The 17,190-nt window shown below is 42.4% G+C and overlaps 1 protein-coding gene across 1 annotated transcript in view; it reads right to left on the bottom strand.

Annotated features, from left to right (window-relative positions):
• LOC149984722 (uncharacterized) overlaps positions 1 to 16,896 on the bottom strand; it is a gene marked incomplete at its 5' end in the record, with an annotated part of 110,711 nt that extends 93,815 nt beyond the window's left edge. Inside the window, one exon of the mRNA XM_090230605.1 lies at positions 16,662 to 16,896. Within this exon, the coding sequence (XP_090086731.1) occupies positions 16,662 to 16,896 (235 nt within the window). The remainder of the gene's footprint in view (positions 1 to 16,661) is intronic.
• Positions 16,897 to 17,190: the final 294 nt, after the last annotated feature.

Here is a 17,190-nt window from a genome sequence, read left to right as displayed (position 1 = left end):
TCTTTACCCCTTACCCTAACATTTACCCCTAACCCTAATCTTTACCCCTAACCCTAATTGTTACCCCTAACCCTAACATTTACCCCTAACCCTAATCTTTACCCCTAACCCTAATCTTTACCCCTAACCCTAACATTTACCCCTAACCCTAATCTTTACCCCTAACCCTAATTGTTACCCCTAACCCTAACATTTACCCAAACCCTAATCTTTACCCCTAACCCTAACATTTACCCCTAACCATAACATTTACCCCTAACCCCAATCTTTACCCCTAACCCTAATCTTTATCCTTAACCCTAACATTTACCCCTAACCCTAACATTTACCCCTAACCCTAACATTTACCCCTAACCCTAATTGTTACCCTAACCCTAACCCTAAACCTAACCCCTAAGCCTAAAATAGCCTTTCTCCTTATGCCTGCAAGCATACACGCGGTAAGAGGATGGTGTACGTGTCGCTATAGAAGCAGGAGAATAAACCCCAATACAGTTATATACAGTTGAAGTCGGAAGTTTACATACACTTAGGTTGGAGTCATTAAAACTTGTTTTTCAACCACTCAACAAATTTATTGTTAACAAACTGTAGTTTTGACAAGTTGGTTAGGACATCTACTTTGTGCGTGACACAAGTAATTCTTCCAACAATTGTTTACACACAAGATTATTTCACTTATAATTCACTGTATCACAATTCCAGTGGGTCAGAAGTTTACATACTCGAAATGGACCGTGCCTTTAAACAGATTGGAAAATTCCAGAAAATGATGTCATGGCTTTAGAAGTTTCTGATAGGCTAATTGACATCATTTGAGTCAATTGGAGGTGTACCTGTGGATGTATTTCAAGAACTACCTTCAAACTCTTTGCCTCTTTGCTTGTCACTGCTCCAAAACCATAATAAAAAGCCAGACTACGGTTTGCAACGGCACATGGGGCCAAAGATCGTACTTTTTGGAGAAATGTCCTCTGGTCTGATGAAACAAAAATAGAACTGTTTGGCCATAATGACCATCGTTATGTTTGGAGGAAAAAGGGGGAGGCTTGCAAGCCAAAGAACACCATCCCAACCGTGAAGCACGGGGGTGGCAGCATCATGTTGTGGGGGTGCTTTGCTGCAGGAGGGCATGGTGCACTTCACAAAATAGATGGCATCATGAAGCAAGAAAATTATGTGGATATATTGAAACAACATCTCAAGACATCAGTCTTTAAAGCTTGGTCGCAAATGGGTCAATGACCCCAAGCATACTTCCAAAGTTGTGGCAAAATGGCTTAAGGACAACAAATTAAAGGTATTGGAGTGGCCATCACAAAGCCCTGACCACAATCCTATAGAACATTTGTGGGCAGAACTGAAAAAGTGTGTGCGAGCAAGGAGGCCTACAAGCCTGACTCAGTTACACCAGCTCTGTCAGGAGGAATGGGCCAAAATTCTCCCAAATTATTGTTGGAGCTTGTGGAAGGCTACCCAAAACGTTTGACCAAAGTTAAACAATTTAAAGGCAATGCTACCAAATACTAATTGAGTGTATGTAAACTTCTGACCCACTGGGAATGTGATAAAAGAAATAAAAGCTGAAATAAATAATTCTCTCTACTATTATTCTGACATTTCACATTCTTAAAATAAAGTGGTGATCCTAACTGACCTAAGACAGGGAATTGTTACTATGCAAAAATAAATGTCAGGAATTGTGAAAAACTGAGTTTAAATGTATTTGGTAGTTGTATGTTAACTTCCGAATTCAACTGTAGATAGTCACACCTATTCAGTTATATAGATGGTCACACCCATACAGTTAAATAAATATAGTTATTTTTGCTATCCATCCATGTAGCCTCTTGCTTCTCCTCCATGGAGTTTTACATCAACCAAAAGGCTTGTGCTCTCCATTGAGACCTGTGGTAATATACCTGTCAATCCCAGCACCACTGAGACTTGTGTCTGGCACAGAGCTTTCTGTCTCCCTCTTTTCCTCCCTCCCATACCTCACTACCTGTTATTTGTGGTGGTGTGTGTTCTGAGCTCCAGTACAGCTAACCTCATCACCCCGCATCCCAGCTACCCTTCTGCTCACCTCATCAGAACTGAATCAAGGCTGTGCCTCACCTCTACACCAAAAACAGGAGCACTGAGCTAAACAACCACTCACAGTCATCCTGTTACCCACTACACAGCAAAACAACCCCTCTCAGTCATCCTGTTACCCACTACACAGCAAAACAACCCCTATCAGTCATCCTGTTACCCACTACCCAGCAAAACAACCCCTCTCAGCCATCCTGTTACCCACTACCCAGCAAAACAACCCCTCTCAGCCATCCTGTTACCCACTACACAGCAAAACAACCCCTCTCAGCCATCCTGTTACCCACTAATGTCCACAGCCATTTGAGGGTAATGGCATCAGCTCTGATATTAAGTCATAAGGCCCTGTCATATCCACTTTATCAGAATGCACTGTTTACTCCTTCCCTCTCTCCTCCTTCACTCTTTCCCTCCCTTTCTTCCTCTGTTCATTCTCCTTAATGACTCTGACACACCTCATGAAGAGGCAGTGATTAGGTAGCGAAGTCTTCCAGAAAACATATTTTGTCTATGATTTTACAGGTATTGACTACCTGCTACTAACATCGAGACAGTCTGACATTGTGGGACATGGACAGAGAGAATTGATTGCTGGAGTTGCTTGGCCGTCTGTTGATCGATCGTCGTGATCCAACCGTGGACATGATTTCCTGGGGTCAAGGCAAAATCTAGTGGGAAGTGTGGAAGGTGGCTTTAGTTCTATCTCAAAATGTCGGTCAGTATTGGCAACAACTCCACAGGTAAACTCCAGGGCTGGAATCCTCACTGAATACTCCAAGAGAAGGCAGGTATTCATTCACACAAATCCAGTAGGAGAGAGTGGGGTAAGTTGAACCAACGCAATAAGTAGATCCACCCTTGTTTCTAGGAAACAATACACAAAATGTATCATTCAACCAAATATTTAGGAAGAGATCATCATCTCATGGAGTCTGTGAAAGAAGAAACCATGTGGAAAAAGTGATAAGCAAGTTAGGTATATATATACATACATATACATATATATATATATATATATACCTAATTTTTTTTTCTTCACCAAGTCAAATTAATTTATCGTGTTAACCCTTTACACTCATGGAAATTGGCTGGTTGGATAGGTGCAACAAGACAAAACAATGACACAGTTTTGAGTGAGAGGACTAACTGGTGTCTCCAAAGTGACCACACACCTCTCTAATGTGTCCACAGTTCCTAAGTCATTTCCATGCACTTTTATGACTCAAAAGAATAGTCTTCAACCACAAGGTGTGTTTTTTTTTTTACTCTCCTAGCTGTGCCGTTGTTTAACTAGAGAAAGGACACGTGTTGTTTTGTTCAGAACACAACCCTGCACCTCGGCATCACACAATTACTGTTGTTGTTTACCTAATGCATAAACAGTTCATTATAAATCACAATCTGGGTCAGTTGGGCATCATTTGAAAAGCTTGTTTTATTGCCAACATGACTAGCTAAGTTATAAAATATGATCTTATAGGGTTAGGCTTTCACAATGCAAACATAGGACAATCCTAGGCTCATTCTGTTCAGAACAACCCAGGGTATGACACCGTGTCATCTTGTAAATGGTACATCAAACACAGTGATCATATATGTTGACAGTGTTTATTAAATTAGTTTTATGATATGTAAATGTGAAGTACATTTTCGGACTCACGGGTGTTTGGCTTGCTTGTATGACATCAAAGCGATATTTATATTTATTACTATCCTCATAGTCTCAGCTTTTAAAATACAATCGAGTACTCTCCATTTAAAGCATTTCCCTCACTCAGAGAACAAAATGTTTAGCAAAAGTTGCCCAATTAACCGAAGGAATGGGAGCAACTTAGTGTTGCGAAGTGTAGAGCCTGAGCTCTGACATCACGTTTATCATGTTACTGTACTGCCATTGCATCCCAATTTATGTGCTTGTCAGTGCCCAAATCTGCCATTTTAAACCTGTATACGGGTACGAGTTTAAATGGCTACGCATTAAACACACAGAGAATCTGAGAATCTGACTGCCGATAGATTGACAACAGGTACTTATCAAAGTAGGAGGTCGTTCCTTCTCTAGCTGGAACAAAAGACAAACAACGCCACTGCCACCTTCTGGATTGGAGTATGTTAACAAGGCTGAGTGGCTGACGACTTCAAGGTCTTTGCTGTGTGAACACGAAAGAGATTGACTTGCCACGCTCTGTTCAGAAGTACTAAGTACTGTTGACAGGGGAATTTTGGACAATCCTACCGGTGTGTCTGATGCTTCAGAGGTTTCATGATGGTTGTATCTAAACCAAAGTAGATCATGTTAAGATTGTTCTATAGATCAGTTGGTGTCTCTATAAGCTTCAATATGAGGTCCTGGACCTAGCTTGAAGGTGAATCCTTGTAGCTGTGGGGGTTAATATAGTCAAAATGTTTGCCTTGGTGTATGTTGAGCCGATGGCCATGGGGTAAGTTGAGCCAATGGCCATGGGGTAAGTTGAGGTTATGGTTGAGCCAATGGCCATGGGATAAAGTGAGGTCATGGTTGAGCCAATGGCCATGGGATAAAGTGAGGTTATGGTTGAGCCAATGGCCATGGGATAAAGTGAGGTTATGGTTGAGCCAATGGCCATGGGATAAAGTGAGGTTATGGTTGAGCCAATGGAAAGTTGAGTAAATGGAAGTGTTTTCTTCCTGTGTGGCATTATGGTTGGGATATGAGGTAACAACAGAGACTGGCCCATGTTAAAAGTGTAAATGTTTTTTTTTGTTATTTTTACAAAGTGTTTGTTAGGTGTTATTAAGCATGTGTTAAAAGATGATTGCATTGATTGAAATACAAAAAAAAAAAACTATTTTGATTGTGTTGGGAAAAATATATACATAAATAATATAAATAAAAATATATACATATTTTCAAAAAGGTATTTGTATTATTTGATTAGGTACAGAAATGTGTAGGCAGCTTAATTTACCCCCTCCCGTGGCTTACCCCGTAGCCGGAGTAAGTTGTGCCAAGACACCACATTTTTTTGGTGGACAAGCTATGTTTTCAGAACTGTTATGTTTACCTGAATCCTGATTATGTCCAGGGATACACAACATCCTGAAATATACAGTTTCTTTGTTAGAAGGAAAACTATTATTCCCTTGATGGAGTGATGCTGAATGTACAAAACAATTCTCAGCTTAACCCCACTATATAGGCATACATGCACAGACACACATTATGTATACACAAACACACAAACACACATCCTGAGCGAAACGTTAACCTGCGTGACCAAACCTAACCCAATTCAAACAAGTCCTCGGGCAAAACATTGTCCAATAAATATGGCAATAACTCTCGAACAGTACGTATCTCAGAGCGTCGTAGCACCATTAGGTGTAAAAACTTTACTTACCCAGTTGCGGCCCACTTCTTGGAGGCAGGCCACTCAATTTCATCTCCGCGTTATATTGGCATCGAACATGTCACCCTCCCTAGGAGAGGGGGTGACCTTGATAATGTATTGTTAAAACGAGAGGCTGCCTGGATCTTTAATTTAAAGACCCTTGCTCCCTCCGGTCTCAACGTAGACTTTGATCTGAAGCCATTCTTGTGATTATTGTGACTTTGCCATTGTAATTGTTTGTAAGCTTGTGTAGTCGAAAATGAATTTATGATCGTATGCTATTCATTTGTTGTTTGTATGCTGTTCTTTGTATGCCATTTTAATATTTGATAATTAACCTATGATATTAGGCCACTATTGGCCATGATTACAGACACCTGTGTCTTTTGACACTATATAAACGAGTCATCCCGCAGTGTTTGTGATTATACCCTGATGAAAACAGCTTGGCTGTCGAAACGTTGGTAATTAAATTTTAGCATCTGAGCTCCTAGAGTGTGCGGCTCTCTTTTATCTTCAAGTTTTCTACTTCGCTAGCCAGCACCTCGCCTAAATAGGTGTGTGTTTCTTTTACTTCTAAATAATTCTCGAACAAACATCAAACCATTACAGCATTATGCATACTGATGGGTATTGATGCATGCAGTATTGATGCTGAGGTTTTTTTTCCTGAGGACGTACTCAGGACCGGGAGTTCAATGAGGGCGACTCAGGCGGCTGAGTTAGTGTCATCAGAGTGGTGTCTGTCTTTAATTATCTCCTGTACAGAAGGATTTAATGAGGGGAAGGACTCCTAATGAAGAGAGGGAGGAGGTTGATGAACCTCAGAGACTCTTGGATGTGGCATGCCCCAGCTTGCCAAGGCCACCTTGCCAAGGCCAAGCTCATCACCGCACCGCGCATGCAGTCACTCAGTGGAGGAAACCAGTCATACCTGCTGCACATCCTGCATATATAGGAATATTGCATCTTTAAAAAGAAAAATGAAGGCAAGCATCCCGGAGTCTCCTCTTCACTGTTGGCGTTGAGACTGGTGTTTTACGGGCACTATTTAATGAAGCTGCCAGTTGAGAGCTTGTGAGGCATCTGTTTCTCAAACTAGACAGTCTAATGTACTTGACTTCTTGCTCAATTGTGCTCCTACTCCTCTTTCTATTCTGGTTAGAGCTAGTTTGCGCCGTTCTGTGAAGGGAGTAGTAAACAGTGTTGTCTTCAAATTCTTGGCAAATTTCTCGCATGGAAAAGCCATTTTTTTCTAGCCATTTGGAGCCTGTAATCGAACCCACACATGCTGATGCTCCAGACACTCAACTAGTCTAAACTAGTCTAAAGAAGGCCAGTTTTATTGCTTCTTTAATCAGAACAGCTTTCAGCTGTGCTAACATAATTGCAAAAGGTCTTTCTAATCAACAGTTAGCCTTTTAAAATGAATAAGTTCTATTAGCTAACATAATGTAACATTGGAACACAGGAGTGGTGGTTGCTGATAATGGGCCCCTGGACGCCGTTTCCAGCTACAATAGTCATTTACAACATTAACAATGTTAATGCACTGTGTTTCTGATCAATTTGATGTTATTGTGTCACGAACGTCGTCAGGGAAATGACTGGACCAAGGTGCAGCGTGGGTAATTATTATTATTTTTCTTTGAATGTCGCCAACAAAAACAAGAAACAACAAAACGACCGGCCACTAACACAGACAACTACCCACAACTACCCACAACTACCCACAACTACCCACAGCTACCCACAACTACCCACAACTACCCACAACTACCCACAACTACCCACAGCTACCCACAACTACCCACAACTACCCACAGCTACCCACAACTACCCACAACTACCCACAACTACCCACAACTACCCACAGCTACCCACAACTACCCACAACTACCCACAACTACCCACAGCTACCCACAGCTACCCACAGCTACCCACAGCTACCCACAACTAAGGTGGCAAAACAGGCTGCCTAAGTATGCTTCCCAATCAGAGACAATGATGGACAGCTGGTCCCTGGTTTGAGAATCATAACCGGCCAAAACATAGAAACAGAAAACATTAGAATGCCCACCACACATCACACCCTGACCTAACCAAATAGAGAAATAAAATGGCTCTCTAAGGTGACATATTTTAATGGACAAACAAAATTCTTTCAAAAACAAGGAAAGTAAGTGACTCCAAACGTTTGAACGGTACATTTTCTATCAGATGGGCTGCAAGCCTAAGAACAGCAACCACTATCCATCTTTTAAAAAAAAATGTATTTCACCCTTATTTAACCAGGTAGGCTAGTTGAGAACAAGTTCTCATTTACAACTGCGACCTGGCCAAGATAAAGCAAAGCAGTGCGACACAAACAACAACAACAGAGTTACACATGGAATAAACAAGCGTACAGTCAATAACACAATAGAAAAAAATAAAGTCTATATACAGTGTGTGAAAATGGCGTGAGGAGGTAAGGCAATAAATAGGCCATAGTAGCGAAGTAATTACAATTTAGCAGATTAACACTGGAGTGATAGATGAGCAGATGATGACGTGCAAGTAGTGATACTGGTGTGCAAAAGAGCAGAAAAGTAAATAAAAACAATATGGGGATGAAGTAGGTGGACTGTGTGGGCTAGTTACAGATGGACTATATGGACAGCTGTTCTCTGATGCTCTAGTCAATGAAGTGTATAAGATGAAAGAAACTAAGCTTGAAACAGAACATTCAACTGGTTGCTGTGTAGCCATTCTTCTATAAATAACAAATGTCCTTATATGGTCGCAAGAAAATAACTGTCAAAGGCAATGGTGGTGTTTTATATAAAAAAAAAAGGATGTAGTCCATATGCTCTGAGCAGATGTTTAGCGCATGATTATCCTGAATGAGATGAGGCCCCTTTAGGTCCCTCTTGTATGTAAGACTGATTGCCATCTTGTAGTATCGTTCATCAAAACAAAGTACACAAATATTGACAAAAATACAAATTAATTGTTTTCAGCATATCAAATGACGTACTTCCAGTGTGTGTACAGCAGCTCAAAGAACAAAGAAAACTGTCTGGAAGCCTGACAGAAGACTGAAAGAAAGCCTGTGGCATATTAAGCCGAATACATCATGCAGGTTGTACAACGTGGACAAACAATCTATTATTCAATAGAGTGACATCATAGAAATTCCTCTAGGCATTACTATACACTTCTATTGGTAACATTCTGAAAGATTCTCTCAGAAGAGCATACCCCCCCCCCCCCCCCCCGTAGAGAAGACATTGTGCGTGCTTGTTTTAGAAGGCTGACTTCTCACAAATGATTGTATCTACAAAACACCTCAACACCTCAAACAATTGGGCATGAACTGATCCATAACAGACAGAGGTTAAGACAGCAGTTAAGACAGCGGTTAAGACAGAGGTTAAGACAGAGGTTAAGACAGCGGTGCCCAGCTCAGAAGGACCTTTGAGAGGTTAAGACAGCAGTGCCCAGCTCAGAGGGACCTTTGAGAGGTTAAGACAGCGGTGCCCAGCTCAGAAGGACCATTGAGAGGTTAAGACAGAGGTTAAGGCAGCGGTGACCAGCTCTGTCAACAAGCAGAGTGACATGTTATAAACCTTGAAATATATATTTTTTTAAAAGAGGTTCCTTGTGATAAAAGGAATTCCAAACTAACCGAACATGGTTTACATGTTAAACATATCTGATACCTTGTTCTTCCCATTCACAATTAGAGACATCAGATTTCCTCATCAACATCATCCCTCAATCAACATTTGACATGGACTGGTTCAAGTAAAATAAACCCAGTCCCTCTTTTGAGAAATGAAGAGGAGCTCTAGCTTTGGGTATGGCGTGACTGAAGGGACAAAATGCACACAGTTACCTCAAGGCAGAGATAAATAGGACATGCAGATCATACACAGCAACATTGTAATAAAATAATTTGGTCTTTCTTTCACTAAAGACCCTATACAGGGATTAAGATGAACACAAGATGCAAGAGTTTACTGTACATGAAGTCTGTCCATTCTAGACTTAAGAAAGGACCTGAGGGAAACTAAGAGAAGAGGTTGACTAAAGACAAAATCCCATACACAACCGCAACAGCATAGAACAGAGCAGTGAGACATACAATGAAAGGGAAGAGAGAAAGAAAAAATATACTATAGTCTAGTAAATCACATTGCTTGTAAAGAACATTGTTTTCTGTGCTCTGGAACAATGCGTCTGTTTGGAGGGACATTTTTTTTTTAAATAGAAAAAGGGGGTAGTAAGGAAAGGGTCCCCTTTGTAGAACAATGATTTATGGCAGCAGAATGAATGGCAGCAGAATCAAAAACCAGCCAATAACAGGTTGCCTGTGTCTGAAAGCAATGAGACAGAGAAGCAATAAGGTCGAGAGAAGCTACAGGTAGTCATAGTCCTGCGTCATCATCTGCAATAGAATATGGAAGGAGCCAGAGAGAGTGTAAAGAGCTGGAGAGTGTTGAAGTGGTTGAGCCTAAATGTCGAAGGGAGCTTAAATGTTGAATGGAGCTTGAATGTTGAAGGGAGCTTGAATGCTGAAGGGAGCTTGAATGTTGAAGGGAGCTTGAATGTTGAAGGGAGCTTAAATGTTGAAGGGAGCTTGAATGTTGAAGGGAGCTTGAATGTTGAAGGGAGCTTAAATGTTGAAGGGAGCTTGAATGTTGAAGGGAGCTTGAGTGTTGAAGGGAGCCTAAATGTTGAAGGGAGCTTGAATGTTGAAGGGAGCTTGAGTTTTGGAGGGAGCTTTAGTGTTTAAGGGAGCTTGAATGTTGAAGTGAGATTGAGTGTTGAAAGGAGCTTGATGTTGAAGGGCCCCTGAGTGTTTAAGTGAACCTGAGTGTTGATTGGAGCTTGAGTGTTGATTGGAGCTTGAGTGTTGAAGTGGGCTTGAGTGTTGAAGGGGGATTGAGTGTTGAAGGGAGCTTGAGTTTTGGAGGGAGCTTGAGTGTTTAAGGGAGCTTGAATGTTGAAGTGAGATTGAGTGTTGAAAGGAGCTTGATGTTGAAGGGCCCCTGAGTGTTTAAGTGAGCCTGAGTGTTGATTGGAGCTTGAGTGTTGAAGTGGGCTTGAGTGTTGAAGGGCGCCTGAGAGTTGAAGGGCGCCTGAGTGTTGAAGGGCGCCTGAGTGTTGAAGGGCGCCTGAGTGTTGAAGGGCGCCTGAGTGTTGAAGGGCGCCTGAGTGTTGAAGGGCGCCTGAGTGTTGAAGGGAGCCTGAGTGTTGATTGGATCCTGAATGTTGATTGGAGCTTGAGGGTTGATGGGAGCCTGAGTGTTGATGGGATATTGAATGTTGAAGTGAGATTGAGTGTTGATTGGAGCTTGAGGGTTGTAGCCTAGCAGCATACACAGATATAGAAGGAGTTTTGTTGTGATTGTAGGCAGACCCCTTGGTGTGTGGAGGAACAACAGAGTAGGCGAGAGCCCAGAGAATGGGTTGAGGTGGGGCTAGGTGGGCTTGCCTTCTAAATGGGCCTGCAGCATGTTTAGGTTGGGCAGGTTGCCTGTGCTGACTGGGCTGCCTGCATTGACTGTGTCGTTGGCTGTGTCTCTATGGCAGCCACTGGGCTCACATCACACTGGCTCTCTGTCTCTGGCCACTACCTACATGCTGCCTAGAGACCTGGCTAGTTTGGAGTGGCTCAGGGAGCTGGCAGAGAGGAGAGAATGGTTTAATTTAGTCGATATGGAACCATGCATAGCAGCGTCCTGACTTGTGAGTCTCTGAGGCTGCTATTGAATCAGATCAGCCTGACAGGAATAGAGCTCACCCACTGGATCATTACGCATCAGACTTTGACTGTTAATATACCTGCAAGACAATTTGCTCATGAAACAGCCTACAAGGCAGCATTCCTGATTTACGAACCGCTGAGGCTGCTAAGGTATATGATCAAGCTATGAGGGTGAAAGCTAATCGGATAGCTAGCCTGTCAGGAATGGAGCTTTGTAAATGTAAATATTGTCCGTAAAACACGAAGGGTTTATCAGTTACGCGAACAACCAGCATAGATAACAAGACTAACTAGCTAACTAGCTAGCTAGCTCACTAGACTAGCTAGCTCACTAGACTAACTAGCTCACTAGCTAGCTAGCTCACTAGACTAACTAGCTCACTAGCTAGCTAGCTCATTAGACTAGCTAGCTCACTAGACTAGCTAGCCAACTGAGCTTGCTAAGCAGCCTTGATAGGAAACTAGCTATACAAAAACAAATAATAATAATTTTTAAAAATGTACTCTAGGCTTCAGATTGCTATCTCTGTTTGAATGTGGCTCGATGGCTTGTTGTTCCTTGCATGTGATTGGCTCTGGTCTTGGAAGTGGCACACAGCCTGGGAGCCAGAGACGTTGTACAGGGCTTAAATGCCCCACTAGCGATGGTTTCATTATGCTAATTAGATACCCACTGTAGTTCAGACATTGACTCCTGTAAGCATAGGCTACACTTATGTATACTGCATTTGTCTCAAAAACATAACTCTTGAGCCCAGTAATCACCAAGTATGGGCATGAAAAGTGCTAAGTGCTAAGCGATAACACATTAGCTTAGGGCTAACAAATAAAAAGTTTATGAAAACAAATACAAGTTGGCCTAATTACAATGTAATGACTTCCCTAACCATGAAGCAAGTTTGGAAAGTAATACTATTTGTTTTATCAAGCTATATAGCTTGCAAAAAAGTTCACTAGGAGCTATAGTTTTGGTGCAAACTTTCATGACCACTAGTTAGGTCGGAGAGCTAGCTTGGCGCTAGTTTGGAGCTAACATGAAGGCTTCGTCAGGATTTTTTTTTTTAAAACAAATCCGCACTGGTTTCTGTCATTCAATGTTCAATAGTAGTGCCTGGTGAATGAAGCAGATGGTAAAATTGTGAAAATATTATAACTTTTTAAACTGTATTATTATCACATTATTATTGTTATTTGTATTATTATTTGTATTATAATGATTGGTGTTAATAATATTTTTTTAATTTAGTATTATTATTATTATCATTATTATTATAATTTATATTATCATCATAATAAAATAAAAAAATGATGATTATTATTATTATTATTTGTAATATAATGACTGGTGTTATTATTCTATTTATTTATTTAGTATTATTATTATCGTTATTATTATCATAATGTATGTTCTGATTATATATATATATATATATATTTTTTTTATATTTTTTTTTATTTTTATCATTATTATAATAATTTAGATTATTAATTAACAGTCATTTTTTTAAATTCAATTTTTGTTCTTGTTCTCTCCGTTGTTTCTCTCCGCAGTATTCACGCTAACATGTTTGGACTGGCCTTGGGGTCTCGACCAAGTCCAAATGTAAGGGCTGGCTTCCAAATGGGTAGTTGTAATCTCATTGTATTTACAGGTAAATTACTATTAGTCCATTACTTGACCTCCGTAAGCCGACATTAAAATCAAATCTACACACGAACAAAGATACTGCATGTGTCAATGTTTACAGCTGCATCTGATGGACCTTTTATATGTATTATCTAATGTGTGGTCAGAAATGAGCATTGCCAACAGAAACTATTTATCTGGCAAGGGTGGGATAGGCTATGGTACGAGATTATAATAATGTGTTTTATCGGCAGCCTGAGGTCAGATGCAGTAGCAAGGGTGGGAGATCAAAACGATGGTTTATTGAACCAAAAGGCCAAAACATTACTTTACATCAAAAATAACTTTTCAACTGTCTTGAACTTGGGAAGTCCTCCATTAGTTGGGTTGTTGTTTGCTGCTTAATGAATTACTGGAGGAATAGACAATGCTGTGACAGCCAACAATAGGCCTTCAACAGTAATAGCTAACCAGTATACTATACAATGCCTATATCTACTGAATCCTGCCTATAGTTTAAAAAAAAAAGAAAAACTGAAAAATATCTCAACTCCTATACTGAGCAGCATTTTCACTAAAACAACCACAATGCAAAGTGGTGATGGCCACCAGTGCTTATTAACACCTATTTACTGTTCAAAGCAGCCATCCTCACAGCTCCCAGCAACCATCTCACCATCTCACTCACGCTGGGCCAAGTTAACTCCATCTGTTTGACACAAAAGGAATCTAAACCCAGGGGCTCGCTAATCCAATGGCTGTTCCATTGTTCACTAATACAGAGGTGCGTTCTACAGATGACATGTAATGTGGTGGTGTTAAGGTAAAGGGTGTTTGAAATGAAACACTTTAGGACTTGGTTTTATGTTTACATATGCATAGAGAGTTGATTGGATTATTGTACCTATTGAAACAATCTTGGTTTGCCACAATGCTACATTTAGTTATAATATATTATGTATATATTAATATATTATGACTAAATGTAGCATTTTTGGCAAACTGAACAACCTCCGCTCATCAGGTCACGGACTCTACAAGGTGTAGAAAGCATTCCACAGGGACTCCGGCCCATGTTAACTCCCGGCCAGGTTAACGTGATACGGTATTCATCATCCACCCATGTGTGATGATGTCGGGAGATGACGTCAAAACGGGCCACTAGGGGCAACAGTGATAGCTGTTATCTTAGAATAGGTGTGGTTTTGCTCGGGCTCTGTGGATTGGGTTGGATCATTTGCATAGCTCTGATTCCAACATTTCAATCCAATCCCTTCTGTTTTAAGCCCCAAACCTTTAAACATGTTTTTACATTGAACCTTTATTTAACCAAGCAAGTCAGTTAAGAACAAATTCTTATTTACAATGACGGCCTACACCAGCCAAACCCGGATGACGCTGGGCCAATTGCGCGCCGCCCTATGGGACTTCCAATCACGACCGGTTGTGATACAGCCTGGAATCAAACCAGGGTGTCTGTTGTGACGCCTCAAGCACTGAGATGCAGTTCCCGGGACCGCTGAGCCGCGCCTTAACCCTAAACCATTCTGAGGTAATGACTATCCTTAAGATTTCGCAGTTAATGCCTAAACTTAACCGCAACCTTAAACATTTGGAATTAATTCCTAAACGTAACTCTAAACACTTTAAAATTTGACGTTTTCAACTCATTTAAATTTGGCGTTTGTGAAATATGGATGAACGTCTAATTCTGAAATAAGACTGTGAGAGCTAGTTGTCACTCCAGTGTTTCCCACTATTGTGTCTAGTTGGCTAGTTGTCACTCCAGTGTTTCTCACCGATGTGTCTAGTTGGCTAGTTGTCACTCCAGTGTTTCTCACCGATGTGTCTAGTTGGCTAGTTGTCACTCCAGTGTTTCTCACCGATGTGTCTAGTTGGCTAGTTGTCACTCCAGTGTTTCTCACCGATGTGTCGAGTTGGCTGGATGTCCTTTATATGGTGGACCATTCTTGATGAAGATGGGAATCTGTGGAGTTTGATAAACCCAGCGGCGTTGCAGTTCTTGACACAAACCAGTGTGCCTGGCACCTACTACCATACCTCATTCACAGACACTTAAATACTTTGTCTTGCACATTCAACCTCTGAATGGCACACAAACACAATCCACAATCCATCTCAATTTTCTCAAGGCTTAAAAATCCTTCTTTAACCTGTCTCCTCCCCTTCATTTACACTGGTGACATCAATAAGGGATCATCACTTGGTTCAACTGGTCAGGTGTTCTTAATGGCAGCAGGTAGCCTAGTGGTAAAGAGCATTTTATGGAATAGTCTGCCTACCCATGTGAGAGACGCAGACTCGGTCTCAACCTTTAAAGTATTTACTGAAGACTCATCTCTTCAGTGGGTCATATGATTGAGTGTAGTCTGGCACAGGAGTCGTGAAGGTGAACGGAAAGGCTCTGGAGCAACGAACCGCCCTTGCTGTCTCTGCCTGGCCGGTTCCCCTCTCTCCACTGGGATTCTCTGCCTCTAACCCTATTACAGGGGCTGAGTCACTGGCTTACGGGTGCTCTTCCATGCCGTCCCTAGGAGGGGTGTGTCACTTGAGTGTGTTTAGTCACTGACGTGATCTTCCTGTCTGGGTTGGTGCTCCCCATTGGGTTGTGCCGTGGCGGAGATCGTGGTGGGCTATACTCGGCCTTGTCTCAGGATGGTAAATTGGTGGTTGAAGATATCCCTCTAGTGGTGTGGGGGCTGTGCTTTGGAAAAGTGGGTGGGGTTATATCCTTTCTGTTTGGCCCTGTCCGTGGGTATCATCGGATGGGGCCACAGTGTCTCCTGACCCCTCCTGTCTCAGCCTCCAGTATTTATGCTGCAGTAGTTTATGTGTCGGGGGCTAGGGTCAGTTTTTTATATCTGGAGTACTTCTCCTGTCTTATCCGGTGTCCTGTGTGAATTTAAGTATGCTCTCTCTAATTCTCTCTCTTTCTCTCTTTCTTTCTCTCTCTCGGAGGACCTGAGCCCTAGGACCATGCCTCAGGACTACCTGGCATGATGACTCCTTGCTGTCCCCAGTCCACCTGGCCGTGCTGCTGCTCCAATTTCAACTGTTCTGCCTGCGGCTATGGAACCCTGACTTGTTCATCGGACATGCTACCTGTCGCAGACCTGCTGTTTTCGACTCTCTAGAGACAGCAGGAGCAGTAGAGATGCTCTGAATGATCGGCTATGAAAAGTCAACTGACATTTACTCCTGAGATTTGAACATCTTGGCCATGTTCTGTTATAATCTCCACCTGGCACAGCCAGAAGAGGACTGGCCACCCCACATAGCCTGGTACCTCTCTAGGTTTCTTCCTAGGTTCCCTGCCTTTCTTGGGAGTTTTTCCTAGCCAGCGTGCTTCTACACCTGCATTGCTTGCTGTTTGGGGTTTTAGGCTGGGTTTCTGTACAGCACTTTGAGATATCAGCTGATGTAAGAATGGCTATGTGAATACATTTGATTTGATACGGCACATAACCCTATTTGCTCCTCTAAGTCGTATACTCATATACCATTTACTATTTGCTCCTCTAAGTCGTATACTCATATACCATTTAGCAGACGCTTTTATCAAAAAGAGACGTACAGTCATGTATACATTTTATGCATAGGTGGTCCCGGGAATTGAACCCACTACCCTGGCGTTTCAAGCACCACTCTCAAACAAATGAGATACAAATGACCTCCAGTTGGTAAGGACTCACTCGTAAGACAACATATTTTCTCACTATAATATGGTGACGTTATGACCACTGAGCTACAGACGCTGCAGTGACTAATCAGTTTGCAAGTATCTCTCTCTCTCCCCCTCTCTCTCCCCCCCCCCCCCCCTCTCTCTCTCCCTCTCTTTCTCTCTCTCTCTCTCTCTCTCTCTCTCTCTCTCTCTCTCTCTCTCCCCCTCTCTCTCCCCCCCCCTCTCTCTCTCCCCCTCTCTCTCCCCCCCCCTCTCTCTCTCTCTCTCTCTCTCTCTCCCCCTCTCTCCCCCCCCTCTCTCTCTCTCCCCCTCTCTCTCCCCCCCCCTCTCTCTCTCCCCCTCTCTCTCCCCCCCCCTCTCTCTCTCTCTCTCTCTCTCTCTCTCTCTCTCTCTCTCTCTCTCTCTCCCCCCCTCCTCTCTCTCTCCCCCTCTCTCTCCCCCCCCTCTCTCTCTCCCCCTCTCTCTCCCCCCCTCTCTCTCTCTCTCTCTCTCTCTCTCTCTCTCCCCCCCTCCTCTCTCTCTCCCCCTCTCTCTCCCCCCCCCTCTCTCTCTCTCTCTCTCTCTCTCCCCCTCTCTCTCTCCCCCCCTCCTCTCTCTCTCCCCCCTCTCCCCCCCCTCTCTCTCTCCCTCTCTCTCT

This window comes from Oncorhynchus mykiss, chromosome 3, assembly GCF_057628025.1.
Source record: "Oncorhynchus mykiss isolate SJ-2025 chromosome 3, ASM5762802v1, whole genome shotgun sequence".
Lineage (NCBI taxonomy): Eukaryota > Metazoa > Chordata > Actinopteri > Salmoniformes > Salmonidae > Oncorhynchus > Oncorhynchus mykiss.
This window is presented reverse-complemented; position numbering and strand designations above follow the sequence as displayed.